The sequence below is a fragment of the Daphnia magna genome, linkage group LG5 (assembly GCF_020631705.1).
Source record: "Daphnia magna isolate NIES linkage group LG5, ASM2063170v1.1, whole genome shotgun sequence".
Taxonomy (NCBI): Eukaryota; Metazoa; Arthropoda; class Branchiopoda; order Diplostraca; family Daphniidae; genus Daphnia; species Daphnia magna.
Genome location: NC_059186.1, coordinates 12,410,239 through 12,425,659, shown reverse-complemented (window position 1 = coordinate 12,425,659; position 15,421 = coordinate 12,410,239). Strand labels below are relative to the sequence as shown.

Genomic DNA, 15,421 nt, shown 5'->3' with positions numbered 1-15,421 from the left:
AAAGAGAGAGAGGTAGTCCGTCTTTCTTTTTCCCATTTTTTGTGTGCGTCTCTTTTGTGTCGTGTGCTGCATTTGGCGGAGCAAAATAGAAGGGCTTCGTCGTACGTGTGTGGCTGTCGCAGCTGGCACCACACATCGAAATAGCCATCAGCTCAACGACGACGTGAAACTTTTCATCTAGCTGTCGTAGCACCATGCCATCCAAATCACTGGCCGACCTTATCATTTCCAGGTAAACGATTAATGTAGACCTCTCTCTTCGTTAAATGTTTGTGGTTGATGTTTCAATCAGGTTGCGAGTGGAGAAGATGGAAGGTGGAGTTGTAGTGGCCGGCCGATCGTTCCACACAGCCAGTCAGTGTCCTACACTCATCCTGCTCTTTGCCGGCTGTTTCACAGTGGCTGGTGTAGTCCTTACGGTTTTGGTTTTCCGTCCACTGACCTACACCAATAGCCACTACCTGCAGCACCTGACGGGTTCACAAATTAGTGGTCCCATTTTAGTCGTGGTCGGCCTCCTCCTTCTGGCCGTGGGATTGGCGCTGCACATCGTCTCGAGACGCCTGAAATTCCCATCAGATCAAGGCGAGTGTCCATTCTGTTTCTTTTTTCTTTTCTCACTATAAATTAAGAATTGATATTTTTAGAAAAGAAATGTCCAAATAATAATGTCTGTGTTGTTGTTTTGACTCGGGGTCGACAAATTCCATCCGGCTATAAGATTTTGTTTTCCTTTCAATTTTTTTGGTCGGTTTTATTTTGTTATTTTTTGATTGTTTTATTTTAAAAAACAGTCGCTTTGATATAAATAAGTATAGCCCAGCTAGAGAGCGACGCAGCAACGGGCATCAGCAACACCTCCTCCGCCGTCACCGTGCCAATAACCAGACTGAAACGATATAGATGCTGTTGGAAGATTCCCTGGAGATGGATGAGAAAGTCGACGAAAACAATAAGTGCCAGGAAGAAGAAGGCCGTCCAGGAGTTGCTGGCCAACAGCGAATACGTCTGCATGTGTGTTGAGACCTTCATTCCATTGCATTTCATTGGACGAATCTGATTTTATTAACTCTTTTTTATTTTGCATTTGACACGCGCGCACACGCACGCACACACACACACAGGATTGAGCGGAGTTACAGTTCCAGTAGCTATGGCGAAAATTACGATGTGGCCAGCTTTCCTGGCACTTATTGTTCGGGCATCGATCGAAACGTTCGATCCAGTAGCATCATCGGTAGTATCAGTAGTCCTGTACAGTTGAAGACAAGGTTGTAAATCCCTCCATTTCTCTATTTACACCCCTTTTCGAATTATTTTGTGTGTGTCTTATTTTGCGAAAACAAATCACAATAATCTTCTTTTCTTCTTTCAATTTTGGACAAAAAAAGCAGTTGGAGTTGAAATATATTCGAAGGAAACTCTGATGGAATTCAACGTAGAAACATTTCTGAATTCAAGTACAAATGAGCTCACGTCTGACAGCAGCAATCTAATAATACTAGGCATTCGAATCGTGTCACACTGTCAGCATTCTCATTTGTACTCGAGGGATAGCATCTTTTATTAGCTAGAGCGGTGTAAGACAAGTGTAAGAACGATCAATATGTCGGCTATGTCGCAGCCAAAACTATCAAATAACACACTGTATACATTTGTTGTTGTTTTCCAAAAAACGTAGCTGCAGGATGCAGATAGGAGCGTGTAGCTGTAAAATGGTGCCCGTGTTTTTTTCGCTGATAATTTCGATTCGATCCAATTGACTCGGCCCAGTTGCCCACCAACGGGAAGAAAAAGGCTTCGTGTGACGTCAACGCGAACGGCCAGCAAAGTATTGATCTTTCCCTTCGCTACCCTTCACTGTCGTGAGCGCCTCCAGGCGGATTGGCGATGAAGGCACACGTAAGGTGACTTCATCCCCATCCAGTTGAGCTCCAAGTCGGGGAGAAGGTGAAAGCATTCCATCCATCATTCCCCCCTTTTTTTTAAGTACACCATCGACAGTCATCAAGTGAGGAATTATGGACCGGTGAATTTCCATTTTTGAGTCTCTAGATTTTAATCAGATCCGAATCGACGGCGGGCTTTACTTGACGATTGAAGAAAACCAACCACAGCAACAACAACAAAAAAACCAAAAAAAAAACAGTTTAAAATCCAAGCCATGGCTACAAATCCGTTTGGCAGTTATTATCCATCGGAAGGAGACAATAGTCAGCAGTTTACTTATCCAGCGGATTCCAGCGGCAATAATTACGCTTACGACTCATCGAGTGCTGGATTGATGGGCGACAGTCACTCAGGTAACAACTTGCAGCACCAGCCAATGGGAACCGGAATGGCCGAAGTCGATTTGGCCAAATATCCCGAGCCCAAGGAGAGCACCAAGAAGATCCGAGGGCGTTCGGATATAATTGACTACTTTTTCGGTGGTCCTGTCAACCGTGAGCTACTCATTGCCAAAGCTTTTTACTTTTGCTTCTTCTCCGCCTTTGGATCTCTTCTGCCTTTGATGGCCATCTACTTCAAAAACATGGGCATGACACCCACTCAGGCTGGCATTTTGATCGGCATCCGGCCGTTCGTTGGATACCTGAGCGCGCCCTTCTGGGCAGATCTCGCCGATCGGTAAGTCCCGTCTTGCCAACACGTTTTTGTCACCTTTAACAAAACTAGTTTAGTTTTTAGTTTTTTTTTTTCCCAATTAAATGCTAGACATAAAAAAATACTACATTTTGAGTGGGCTTTTGTTAAGTTTCCTGATTGAAAATCGCCCTGTTTTTTAAATTCCAAGATGAAATCCGCTGGATGAGCGGAGGCGAGCAAAAGATAAGAACGATCAATATTTTGGCTCCAGCTCTGTGTGACGTCAAGTAGTTCTTTTTTTTTTTCTGTCTCATTCTTCCGGGCGGTCTCTACCAGGGGAATCCCGCCCGAGCATTCCTTTTTGTGGCATTCAAGATCAAATGTGTTATGAGGACATTGAAGATATAAATATTAAGACCTTTTAGTTCGTCGAGTACGTTATCCGACTGTGTAATTGCGAATGATCCCTTCGCAAACCGGATACCGATGAAGTGACAAATCAATCCATCCATTTCACTTGTCTTTTTCTGTTTTTTTTCTATTTGTTAGATTCAAGAAGGGTAGGATTATGCTACTTGGATCTTTGGCAGCTTGGATCATCTTCAACGTGCCTGTGGGCTTCATCCGGCCTCCGGCTATTTCTTGTTTGACCCACAATTCGTCTGATTTCATCATCGTAGCGCCCACAGGTCTGATCAACCGGATCGACAAACGAAGCATCTCACCGTCAGATTATTACGATGTGGAGCAAGAGAATTTCATGGCGGGATGGACACCTCGTCAACCTGAATGGATTGAAGATCAACATCAGTCAGGCCAAGGTGGATTAGACGATCCCAACGTGATTTCCTCCAAGTTGCCCTGGAATCAGTTGCTGGCCATGGAAGAGGAAGAATCTGTCGACATTCCATTGGCGGATGAGTACGGCGATGACGGAGGAGAGGGAAGAATGGTACGCATCCGTCGCCACGCTACACCATCACCGATGAAACCCGATCACGTTGTTGGCATGTCGCCCTACTCGGTGAAGTTTGCCGTCAATTACCAGGAGGATGAAAATAGTCAATGGGTTTCGCCAACTTTCTCCTACACCATTTTCAACCGCAACGATATCCGCAAAGTTTTCTTCCTCTTCCTGCTGCTCATTGTTATCGGCGAATTCTTTTGCTGTCCTAGCATGACTTTGGCTGATACGGCTGTTCTCAATTTGCTGGGCAAGGAGAATGCTGATCAATATGGCCGCCAACGAATGTTTGCATCCATCGGCTGGGGATTAACCATGTTCTTTGTCTGTCTCACTCTCGACCACTCGACCCCGACACAAGGGCCCAATCATCCCTGCCAGGTAGATTCAACTTCTTCCATTCCTTTTATTTGTCGATCCTCGTTTGGTATTCGAGAATCTAAATAACATTCAAACGAAACTTGTGACTCTTGATCGTAGCAGACGACTTCTCAATGTCACCGAAACAGTGTCGGACTCGGCAAAGGTTACAAACGAGTAATCTGGAAAATCACATTGGTTTCAACATGCTCCTGTAAAAAGACAGATTACTTTTTACCAAAGACAGAAAAGACATTGAAGTGAATTAGATTAAACTGTCTCAAGTATTTTATGTTGGCCTGGTTTGAGCTAACTTGTCTTCGTACAGCCTGCAATGTAGCACAGCAGTCTTAGGTTGCGCACAAAAGAAGCTTAATTTCTACATTTCATATTTTCAGGTACACGAGCGAGAGAGAGTGTATACTGTTTGCTATATATCCTTCACCATGTTCATGATTGGAACCATGATTGTGGCTACTCGGTTGCCATTCAATTATGACCCAGACCCTCAAGACTCTTTGGCAAATTCGCAAAATCCTGCTACAGTTTCATCACCAGAGGAGGTAAACTAACAGTTGTGATCATCTCGTCCTAGTTTTCAGTATAAGTTTCCACCTCATGGCAAGTTATGATTGTCGGTTTTCATAGTCAACTCGCTACGTTCCTCCGGCCCCCGGTTCGTGGTATCATCCGAAAGGACCTCCTCCCCCGCCTCCGGGATCTCAACATCATCCCTCGACGAAGGAAGTAATGAACGACGCTTTAAAAAATCTCCTAGGAAAGGTAAAAGTGTTTGCATAATTTATGCTCAAGGTTTTCAAAATTGAACAATTTGAATGATAAATATCAAATATAGAGCAAAGTATTCGCCCAAACGACCAGCAAGATACCCGAATGGATGCCCGTGCTTCGCCATATGGCTAACATTAGATGTGCTTCTTTCATGTTTGTCGCCTGGTTCATGGGTTTCGGCATCGGTTTGATCTTCACATTTCTTTTTTGGCATTTGCAGGTATGAGAAAAACCAACCGATTTCGTTGTGTTGATAGCGGTTCTAATTACAATCTCTTTGGGAATTCCATAGGATTACGGAGGCACTTCAACCGTCTTCGGCATGGCTTCGGTAGTCAATCACATTTCAGAAATGTTGGCTTACTTTCTGAGCTACCCGCTTATTCGCAAAATAGGACACATCAAGGTAAAAATGTATTGTAGAAAATAAAACTATCGATCGTTGCTTAAAAATTCCGCGTGGGCTTCCATTTCTTCACGCAGGTCTTGTGTCTCGGTTTACTTTGCAGCGTATTGCGCTTCCTTTACATTTCGTACATCCGCGAACCTTGGGGAGTGATTCCTTTTGAGCTGATTCAAGGCGTAACGCACTCGGCTGTTTGGGCCGCTGCTTGTTCCTACATCGCCCATAATACGCCGCCTGAACTGCGCGTTTCCGCACAAGGCGTTCTTTCTTTCATTCACAACGGAGCCGGACGCGCTTGTGGCACCATTTTCGGCGGTCTCTTTTCCACTTATTATGGTGCGTTTCGATCCCGCTCAGTTTTCTACCATGCTCATTGCATTGCAATGGCTGATTGTTTTATGTCATCCATTTAAAGGCACCACGGCCGTATTGCGTGGCTACGGATTCGCCTGCATCTTTGTTCTGGTTGGCTTCGTCTTGGTCTGCTTTTACCATCGAGGCAAAGGCTTGACGACCGATTTGACTCCAGCAGAAGATCCGCATCAGGTGGCCGCAGAGATGGCTCATCTAGCGCCCCACGGTGTACCAGGCAACCCGACTATCGTCCGTACGGCCTCGACTGCCAATTTGGAAAATTCGGCCAGCAAACCCACACTGAATTACAATACTAGTCATGGTAATCTGGACATTCCCAACGTAGGCGGTGAGAATGAATATTAGATCCTCGCTTTAGAATCTTAAAAAAACAAAAAAGCAGCAAACAAATAAACTTGATGTTAAACGAATGCATTTTCATGGCACAAACAGGTATGGCACCACCGACCAACCCATTCTTGGCATCGTCTAATAACCAGCATACATCAAGCTCCTTTGGTTACGTCGCCGAGGAGTACAATGGAATCTCAATGAATCCGACGCAAAGTGGATCGGTTAACTACTCATCTGGTTCAGGGTACAACACCAGTCAATACAACAATAGCCAATATTAACCAATAATAAGCGCGTACACCTGAAAGAAAAGAAATCAAAGGGAAAGATTCTGTAGATGCATTTTTTCTTTCTTTTTGTAATTGTACTCATTTTTCTAAAGATTCCTCAGCGTCGCTAGCATCGTCTTCGAATCCAGTATAAATAGCACTGCACCATTACATGAAATTTATTCATAATGTATCAGATACATTGACGTGGTTTTTCCATTGGTGATCACCTCTTATTGTTTTATTCTACCCTTTCCTTTTCCCGATAAACAAAAAAAAAAAACAAAAAACAAAAAACACACATGTAAGAAATCCGTTGTGAGCAATAGTTTCGTCTCCATTTAAATTTTACTACCGTATGCGTCGTGACGCTGGGGCTTTGACACTAAGCGTCTGTAGCCTTCAAGATTGAAAACACAAATAGGAATGCCCCTTTTTTCTTGGCGCCAGTTACAGAAAGACCGACGTATGTGTGTTTGACTGTTTTCTTGTGCCGTCTACGTATTGGTGCACCCATCGATTTGTTATTGATAAAATATTGGAAAAATAGTCTGTTGTAATTATTTTAGAGGAGATGCTGCACTGTGTTGTGTCATTGTAGCTTTTCTTATCTAATTAATTACCTTTACCCATTCCACTACGTTGAATGTTTTTATTATTGGCACCATACAAGCGTCAGGTTGATTGTTCTTTTGGCTTTGATTTTCTAGATTTTGAAAGATCCAGTCATCATATCCGGTTTTCATTGAAAATGAATTCATTTTCAAAATGTTTGATGGTTTTCGGCGTCGTTCCTTGGTAGATTTTCATTTTGGTTAAGGTTAGGGGAGTTGAAAACGTGTAGCGATTGAAATAAGAATTCTCCCTCTTGTACTATCAGAAGAAAAATGCATAAAAATATGGGTTAGAGAAATTGGCATTAGAACAATTCCGAATCATGAAGCGCTAACAAGCTTACATGACTTTGGAAAAAAGTGTGTTTTATTGAAACGACTTTTTAACCCCCGCCTCCTAAACGATCGAAAACAAATAAAGTAATTATAGAAAATGATGCATGTTCGTTAATATATGAATTCAGAAATATTAGTAGCCGAAATATTGTTTTACTTTGAACAACAGATGAAACGAAAAACAAAATTAAATAAAACTACACGGACATCTAAAAAATCAGGTCAATTTTTATGTGACGCTAGCGGGTTGCGTTCAATCCAAAAACTACGTAACCAACAGGAAAAAGTTTTGCCCGATTTATTTCGGGAAATTAATAGAGAACCTGCTCCGCCATCTAGTGATAATTTCCCTTCAAACAATTAAGGCACCACCCTAAAGACGGAGCTAATAAATGTACATTGCGTTCAATTTGAAAAATTCCTTTAGTTATTTCAACGAAATTTGGCACTTTTTCGTGTCAACCTGAAGGACACCGCTTTTTCACGATACTTTACAATTTAGGCGATACACTTAATTGTTTGAAGGTTGGTAGAGCTGCAGAGACTTCTGGCGGACGAAATTTGAGGTTATTCTTTTAATCGAGCTGCCGTCAGAAATTCAGAATGATGATAGCATCGACCACAAGAACAGGTCAAACATTCCCAGTACATTTGAATCCATGTGGTTTTATCGGTGTATGTGGCAGTCATTTCTATCAGTTAAGGTATGATCTACTGAATTTACTTGAAGGTCTAAAATGTGAATGAATGGAATAGTTGTATTGGCTGAAGTAGATTGATATGAATTCATCAACACATCTCACAGTTCTTAAGTGTTTTCAGTATCATTCTTTCAGATTTTTTACTAAGAAACAAAGTAAAAGAATTAGAATGTGGTTTTCTTGTATCATATAAAAATCAAGGCAAGTGTGGGCTGTTGTTAACACTAACAAAAAATTTATAATTTTTTAGACAACCGTGATGAATCTATTGCTCAGGACGAGTACTAAGTTCACCAAACAAGGTTACTGGAAGAACTTTTCAAAACAAGGGGCAAGAAATCGTTTGAATGGTTCAGTAAAATTGCATGTTGTTTCCATCAGTGTGTATGTATTGTTACATTATGCTTTCATTTCTTCAGGTACAGCTACTAACAGCAGCCTTATGGTGTGCTCCTAAATACATCAGCCCCTGAGATAACATTCTAATCTAATTGGAAGTTGTGGAAATGTCTGCTCTTATGCCAGTCTCTACAATACTGGCTTCATGTAAACAAGCTTGCAACAACCTTTCGGCAGCATTTTATTGGCTTACACTTGACTTTCACATGCATCTCTATGGACTTGCTTTAGATGACTCTTGAAGCAGAAACATTTTCCTGCATCTTCAATGGTTATTGGCACATGCCGATATGAGGAAGCTGAACATCAAGAATATTCTGCTGATTTCAAACCAAATAAGAGCAAGGTGGTAGTATTGTGTATTGAGTATTATGGCAAATGGAGATTCATCTGATATACAAGTTGAGTTTCCCATGCTGTATTACTTTTTACGTAAACATTGTTTTCAAACTTGTTTCACACTTGCATCCATATATTCCTGTTCAACAGGGAAGAAGTTCTCCTCATCATCAGGAACATGTCTACCAAAAACAGAAATTGCTTATAGGATCGATAACTGATCTTGCATATTGTGTAATCTTTGAGTTGGCATTTAAAATGCCCTTCCGAAAGCTCCTGTTGGAAGCTTCGGAAGGGTATTATATGTTTAGTATTCAGTATATTCAATTGGTTATTAAGTTGATAAAGTGATTGTAGTATTTACCTTATTAGTATTACGACATTTTAAAAAGTATTGTTTAGTTAAGTATTGTAGGTCTTTGATAATTAAGTTAGAATTTTTTTTACTATACTTAATTGATTAATATTTAGGGGTGTGCTGTTACTTAATATTAGTATTGATTCAGGTATGGCTACTAATGAATCTATTTTCATGAGTTCCTCAAGTGATATTATTAAGAGTAATAGTGAAATGCTTGAAAAGTTTTATTTCAAATGCAAAAAAAGAAAATCTAGTTCAAAATCACAAATACCATTTGATGAACTGTGTTGGACATCTTTTACCATAACAATGATTTGTTCTGTGCTTACTCCAATGGATTTGTACAGATACTTAGTGGAAATTGGATTTATTGATACCAGTGTGTCTTCGTATTGTCTTCAGTGTTCTGGGCAACTAACATTGGTAATTATTTACAATAAACTATGTACTAAGATATTAGTTGTATTATTTACATTTATTAATAGATTCCTTCTACTACTGTCATTGATGGTTGCCAACTGAAATGTAATAATAGAATTGGAGTTAATGGTAGTACTAACAAAACAAAGTTGTGTTCTAAAAAATTTACTATTAGAAGATATTCTTGGTTTCACAAATCTCATCTAACGATTCATGAGATCTTAACACTAACGTATTATTGGTGTGAGTGGAGTGTGATTTCTCAGAAGTATGTGGAAAATGATTTGGATTTAGGTATGTTATTGTTGTTTTAAGTAGGTAACTATTTGTTAATTTAGTGTGTTAACTATGTTTTACTTAATATGATTTTACTGTAACGTTATGTTTTACTGTACTATACTATAATATACTGTACTGTACTATACTATACTGTACTGTAGGGGCCGTGCACATACTACGTCACGCGTTTTTTTCCCTTTTTTAACCCCCTCCTCCCCCCCTTTGTCACACTCCGTAACAAATGGTTGCATCCCCCTCCTTATATTACGTCACAATTGGCTTGACCCCCCCCCCCCAAACAGGGGAGCAAATAATTTGTTTTTGTCCATTTTATGGGATAAATAAAAATTTCGTTCAGATTCTAACTACTGATTGTAAAAGCAACGTGTCTGGACTACTTTTTTTTGAAAAATTAATTGGCCACCAGAGGGCAGTGGCGATTGTCAAGTGACGTCATTTTTTCAAGGACCCCCCCTCCACCCATGTCACACCGCGTCACACTTTCATTACCCCCCTTCCCCCCCTCTTCGGGTGACGTAGTATGTGCACGGCCCCTGTACTGTACTGTACTATACTATACTATACTGTACTGTACTGTAATATAACATACTATACTATATTATACTACACTATACTATACTATACTATACTGTACTATATTATACTATACGATATGATACGATACTATACTATACTATTTGTTAATTTTTTTTCTTAGCTCATGGAACTCCCATTGATTGGTACAATTTTTGCCGTGAAGTTTCGGAAGATGTAGTAATTAACAATTCTGAAAAGATTGGTGGCTTTGGTATTACGGTAGAAATAGACGAATCGAAATTTGGCAAAAGCAATCTGTTAGATGCTGTAGTGATTTTAGTTATTGTAATTTAACGTTTTTATAGGAAAATATAATCGAGGCAAAAGAGTAGAGGGAGTATGGGTTTTTGGTGGAGTTGAAAGAATATCTGGAAAATGTTTTCTTGTAGCAGTGAGTGATAGATCGGCAAATACATTATTGGATGTAATCAAAGAATTGGCGAAATTGGTTTATTTTATTATCTACATGTTGGCATGGTCATTAGGGATTGGCCCCGATTACACACCGAATACCCGAAAAATTGCCGTTTGGTTGCAACTCGGGTAGCTACTTTTCAAGCGGTTGGGAACGGTTCCGTGGGGCGCGGGGCAGATCCCAAATAGTCATAGACCCCTGGTTCATAATTATGGCTATTTTATTGTAATAAATTTGTAGTCATTCATGTTTGTCATATAAGAAATAGTTAAATATTTATTTCTTTAATTTTTTTCCCATGTTATTTAAGAATTGGCCTAAGTACTTTGAGATGGCCTGGCGCATTATTAGTTGCGGTGTTGTACCTTTGAGGTCCTTCCATGTTTGTGTAGTGTAATCTAATCAAAATTTAAATTTGTTAATTAATGATATTGATCAAAATCATAATTTTTTTGTTACTACCGACTATTTCTTCTATTATTTTAGGATCCATGGGTTCCCGCTTTACAGTACCAGTTTTTCCACCTTTACCAGATTTCTTGTGTGCTAAATTGTGATTTTCAGATTATATTGTTATTAGTTGATAATTTTATACATATATATGTATTACTTTTTAGATATTCCTCAGTAAATGATGATGTCATCAATTCACTGAGGAATCTATACAATGTATATCTAGAATTTTTCAGTGTATCTAACGTCCAATCTTCTGGTTTAATGTTTTGCACTTTTGTTTCCAGAAGAGTTTTTATTTTAGCTGGTATTGTAAATGTTGCTACGTCTGGAAACTTCTAAACAAACAAAATTATTATAAGTATTTTATGAAATGTGAATTGTTTTAAAGTTGTGTAATAAGTTAAGATATATTTTAATCGTGCAGTGTATATAGTTTTAACTTAATGTATATAGTTTTTAGATAGTTGTTATAAAGAATTATTTACATGTTATCTACTTCTTAGAACTTAAAATGAATTTGTATATAGTATTTAACCCCTGGAGTTTTTGTTTTTTATATAGATATACCTTTAAGTCATTGTTAACTATATTCAGGTCTTGTTCTTCCTCTGAATCCTCTTTGTGTTCTTCTACTGTTTTAATTATCACATTGTTGTTCATCTCTATATCAGGAATTATAATGTTATCTATTTGCAGTTGTTTTTCCTTTAATTCTTTTATTTCTATAAAGTCACAAAAAAATTGTAAAAACTTTAGAAATTTTTGTCGTACAAATTTGTTTTAACCTTTTTCCTTTTCTTCTAATTTCTCGAGGAGAACATTTTTTTCATTTTGTAACATTGTTACTTGTTCTATCTATACTAAATATTATTAACTAAGTAAATAATTGTAATATTGTATATGAAATAAAATAATAAGACTTGCCAAATTATTTTCACTTTCCTCATATAGAGTTTTATAACGTTCACTCTCCTTCTGTAATCAGATTATTATATATAAATATATTGTTATGCAACTATAGTAATAAATTACCTTATATTCTTCCTTGCATTCATTAGATTCATTTAATTAATTTTCTAACTTAATTATTTTATCTACAAGTGTAGTTTTTAATTCAGTCATTAATTGTTTTTTTTGGACCGATGTCATTCTGAATTTTTAAATGTATTATTACTTTATTTTTCTTATATGACTGAAACATAATTAGCAGAAGTAATTGAAATCGGCATTGTCATTTTTGTAAATAATAAAAAAAAAAATAGAAATATATATAAGAAGGATTTTCTACTCCGTGGGACTGCCATCTAGCGATTTACAGGTATGGAAGAAAACTACACACCCGCAAGAGGCTCTCCTATCGGGTGGGAAAAAACAAAATTAATATAATGCCCTGTCATTTGGTTGTTAGACTTTATGGTGTGTAGTTTTCATTTTTTAATACGGATAACTAATATTGGTAAATATTTTATTTTAACGGTACTTAATATACCTAAACAAATTTCCTGTCTTCTTCATTCGCTTAGTTTCTTTAGTAGTTTAATTTTAAATTTAGGATTTTTAGTTTTAGTTAAGTTAAGTTAGTAAATTAAAATTATAAAGTAAACTATATATACTTTCATTCACTGTACTTTACTAATATAGTATATTACTATACTATGATATAGTTTACTTTACCAATCGAAATCCCTTATTTTTCTCGATTTATTCGGGCTTCGTCCCCTTTTAGTATTTTTTCTAGTAAAATTAAAAGTTAAGTTTATTAAGTTTAAGTTAACATAGTTTAGTTAAATAAAGTTATTATGTATAATTTATATATTTTCATTCACTTTACTTTACTAAATTATTACTTTATTATAATATACTTTACTTTACCCACCCAAATCCCCTATTTTCCTCGCTTTGCTCGGGCTCCGTCCCGTTTAGTTTCTTCAGTAGTATAATTATAAGTTAAGTTAATCAAGATTAAGTTAAGTTAAGTTAGTTAAGTAAAAATATTAAGTATACTTTGGTCGGGTAAAATAGACTTTTACCGGTAGAGCATCGGCCCGGGGATGTAAAAGAGGCGAAGTTATGTAAAGGTTCAATTCCTTGCAGAGCGCAAGCTAACTAAACAATAGCAGTCTCGTATAGGTTATTGCACATTCAGGCAGTGTGCAACATACAGGACATAACTCCAGTAATAAACATCTATTACATAAACTAAATTAATAGATCTGCTAAACAAAAAAAGCCTGACTTAATATTTGTATATTTATTTTAAAACTAACTATTGTTAAAGAAATAAACAATTTGTATTCAAAATAAGACGAGGATGTAGATTTTCATGATCCTCGTTCAATTTTGAATGTAAATCATACATTTAAAAATAGATTTAGAATTAAGACGAAAATACAAAAAAAGCCAATGCATTTTGTCGCGTAAATTAAAAAATTACTAAACCAACAAGAAAACTAATACTATAATCAAAATCAGCGTTCAATTTTGTGTATAATGTGTAATTTTTATGGAATTCCAAGAGATGTCCGTTTTTGCAGATTTTGACAAAAATGGGAAGGCTATACCCTTCCCACTTTTTCATTTTTGGCTAAATTCTAAATCTAATTTAAAATACATGATTTCAATTCTAAATTGAACGAAGATCATGAAAATCAAGGTTATTTTTGCGTAGGACTTGTAGTTTTTGAAATTTAGTAGAAAATAGGAGATCAAAGTTGATGCGCCAATTTAACGCGTAAATTTCAAAAATTACTAAGCCAACAAGAAAACTAATACTATAATCAAAATCAGCGTTCAATTTTGTGTATAATGTGTAATTTTTATGGAATTCCAAGAGATGTCCGTTTTTGCAGATTTTGACAAAAATGGGAAGGCTATACCCTTCCCACTTTTTCATTTTTGGCTAAATTCTAAATCTAATTTAAAATACATGATTTCAATTCTAAATTGAACGAAGATCATGAAAATCAAGGTTATTTTTGCGTAGGACTTGTAGTTTTTGAAATTTAGTAGAAAATAGGAGATCAAAGTTGATGCGCCAATTTAACGCGTAAATTTCAAAAATTACTAAGCCAACAAGAAAACTAATACTGTAATCAAAATCAGCGTTCAATTTTGTGTATAATGTGTAATTTTTATGGAATTCCAAGAGATGTCCGTTTTTGCAGATTTTGACAAAAATGGGAAGGCTTTACCCTTCCCACTTTTTCATTTTTGGCTAAATTCTAAATCTAATTTAAAATACATGATTTCAATTCTAAATTGAACGAAGATCATGAAAATCAAGGTTATTTTTGCGTAGGACTTGTAGTTTTTGAAATTTAGTAGAAAATAGGAGATCAAAGTTGATGCGCCAATTTAACGCGTAAATTTCAAAAATTACTAAGCCAACAAGAAAACTAATACTGTAATCAAAATCAGCGTTCAATTTTGTGTATAATGTGTAATTTTTATGGAATTCCAAGAGATGTCCGTTTTTGCAGATTTTGACAAAAATGGGAAGGCTATACCCTTCCCACTTTTTCATTTTTGGCTAAATTCTAAATCTAATTTAAAATACATGATTTCAATTCTAAATTGAACGAAGATCATGAAAATCAAGGTTATTTTTGCGTAGGACTTGTAGTTTTTGAAATTTAGTAGAAAATAGGAGATCAAAGTTGATGCGCCAATTTAACGCGTAAATTTCAAAAATTACTAAGCCAACAAGAAAACTAATACTATAATCAAAATCAGCGTTCAATTTTGTGTATAATGTGTAATTTTTATGGAATTCCAAGAGATGTCCGTTTTTGCAGATTTTGACAAAAATGGGAAGGCTAAGCCCTTCCCACTTTTTCATTTTTGGCTAAATTCTAAATCTAATTTAAAATACATGATTTCAATTCTAAATTGAACGAAGATCATGAAAATCAAGGTTATTTTTGCGTAGGACTTGTAGTTTTTGAAATTTAGTAGAAAATAGGAGATCAAAGTTGATGCGCCAATTTAACGCGTAAATTTCAAAAATTACTAAGCCAACAAGAAAACTAATACTATAATCAAAATCAGCGTTCAATTTTGTGTATAATGTGTAATTTTTATGGAATTCCAAGAGATGTCCGTTTTTGCAGATTTTGACAAAAATGGGAAGGCTATACCCTTCCCACTTTTTCATTTTTGGCTAAATTCTAAATCTAATTTAAAATACATGATTTCAATTCTAAATTGAACGAAGATCATGAAAATCAAGGTTATTTTTGCGTAGGACTTGTAGTTTTTGAAATTTAGTAGAAAATAGGAGATCAAAGTTGATGCGCCAATTTAACGCGTAAATTTCAAAAATTACTAAGCCAACAAGAAAACTAATACTATAATCAAAATCAGCGTTCAATTTTGTGTATAATGTGTAATTTTTATGGAATTCCAAGAGATGTCCGTTTT

The 15,421-nt window shown here is 36.6% G+C and overlaps 3 protein-coding genes across 5 annotated transcripts; 2 read left to right on the top strand and 1 right to left on the bottom strand.

Moving 5' to 3' along the window:
* Positions 1-43: 43 nt before the first annotated feature.
* On the top strand, positions 44-1,427 carry LOC116923707. 2 transcript variants are annotated; one of them, XM_032930223.2, is made up of 4 exons: positions 44-232; positions 293-585; positions 819-1,014; positions 1,125-1,427. In XM_032930223.2, exons 1-4 carry the CDS (start codon positions 195-197, stop codon positions 1,276-1,278), a joined length of 681 nt encoding a protein of 226 aa, XP_032786114.1. In that variant the 5' UTR covers positions 44-194; the 3' UTR covers positions 1,279-1,427. The 2 variants fall into 2 exon arrangements, with proteins under 2 accessions (XP_032786114.1, XP_032786116.1); XM_032930225.2 differs by lacking the exon at positions 1,125-1,427 and having other exon boundaries at positions 795-958.
* A 135-nt stretch (positions 1,428-1,562) lies between these two features.
* LOC116923688 (major facilitator superfamily domain-containing protein 6) lies at positions 1,563-6,774 on the top strand. 2 transcript variants are annotated; one of them, XM_032930195.2, is made up of 9 exons: positions 1,563-2,628; positions 3,136-3,931; positions 4,309-4,473; positions 4,559-4,693; positions 4,767-4,922; positions 4,995-5,108; positions 5,186-5,444; positions 5,524-5,784; positions 5,916-6,774. In XM_032930195.2, the coding sequence occupies exons 1-9, from the start codon at positions 2,165-2,167 to the stop codon at positions 6,095-6,097; spliced, it is 2,532 nt and encodes an 843-aa protein (XP_032786086.1). In that variant the 5' UTR covers positions 1,563-2,164; the 3' UTR covers positions 6,098-6,774. The 2 variants fall into 2 exon arrangements, with proteins under 2 accessions (XP_032786086.1, XP_032786085.1); XM_032930194.2 differs by having other exon boundaries at positions 5,524-5,811.
* Positions 6,775-10,559: 3,785 nt separating this feature from the next.
* LOC123472409 lies at positions 10,560-13,281 on the bottom strand. Its single transcript, XM_045173874.1, has 4 exons — positions 11,570-13,281; positions 11,157-11,337; positions 11,009-11,092; positions 10,560-10,944 (listed from the first exon to the last, which is right to left on the bottom strand). The coding sequence occupies exons 1-4, from the start codon at positions 11,660-11,662 to the stop codon at positions 10,823-10,825; spliced, it is 480 nt and encodes a 159-aa protein (XP_045029809.1). The 5' UTR covers positions 11,663-13,281; the 3' UTR covers positions 10,560-10,822.
* Positions 13,282-15,421: the final 2,140 nt, after the last annotated feature.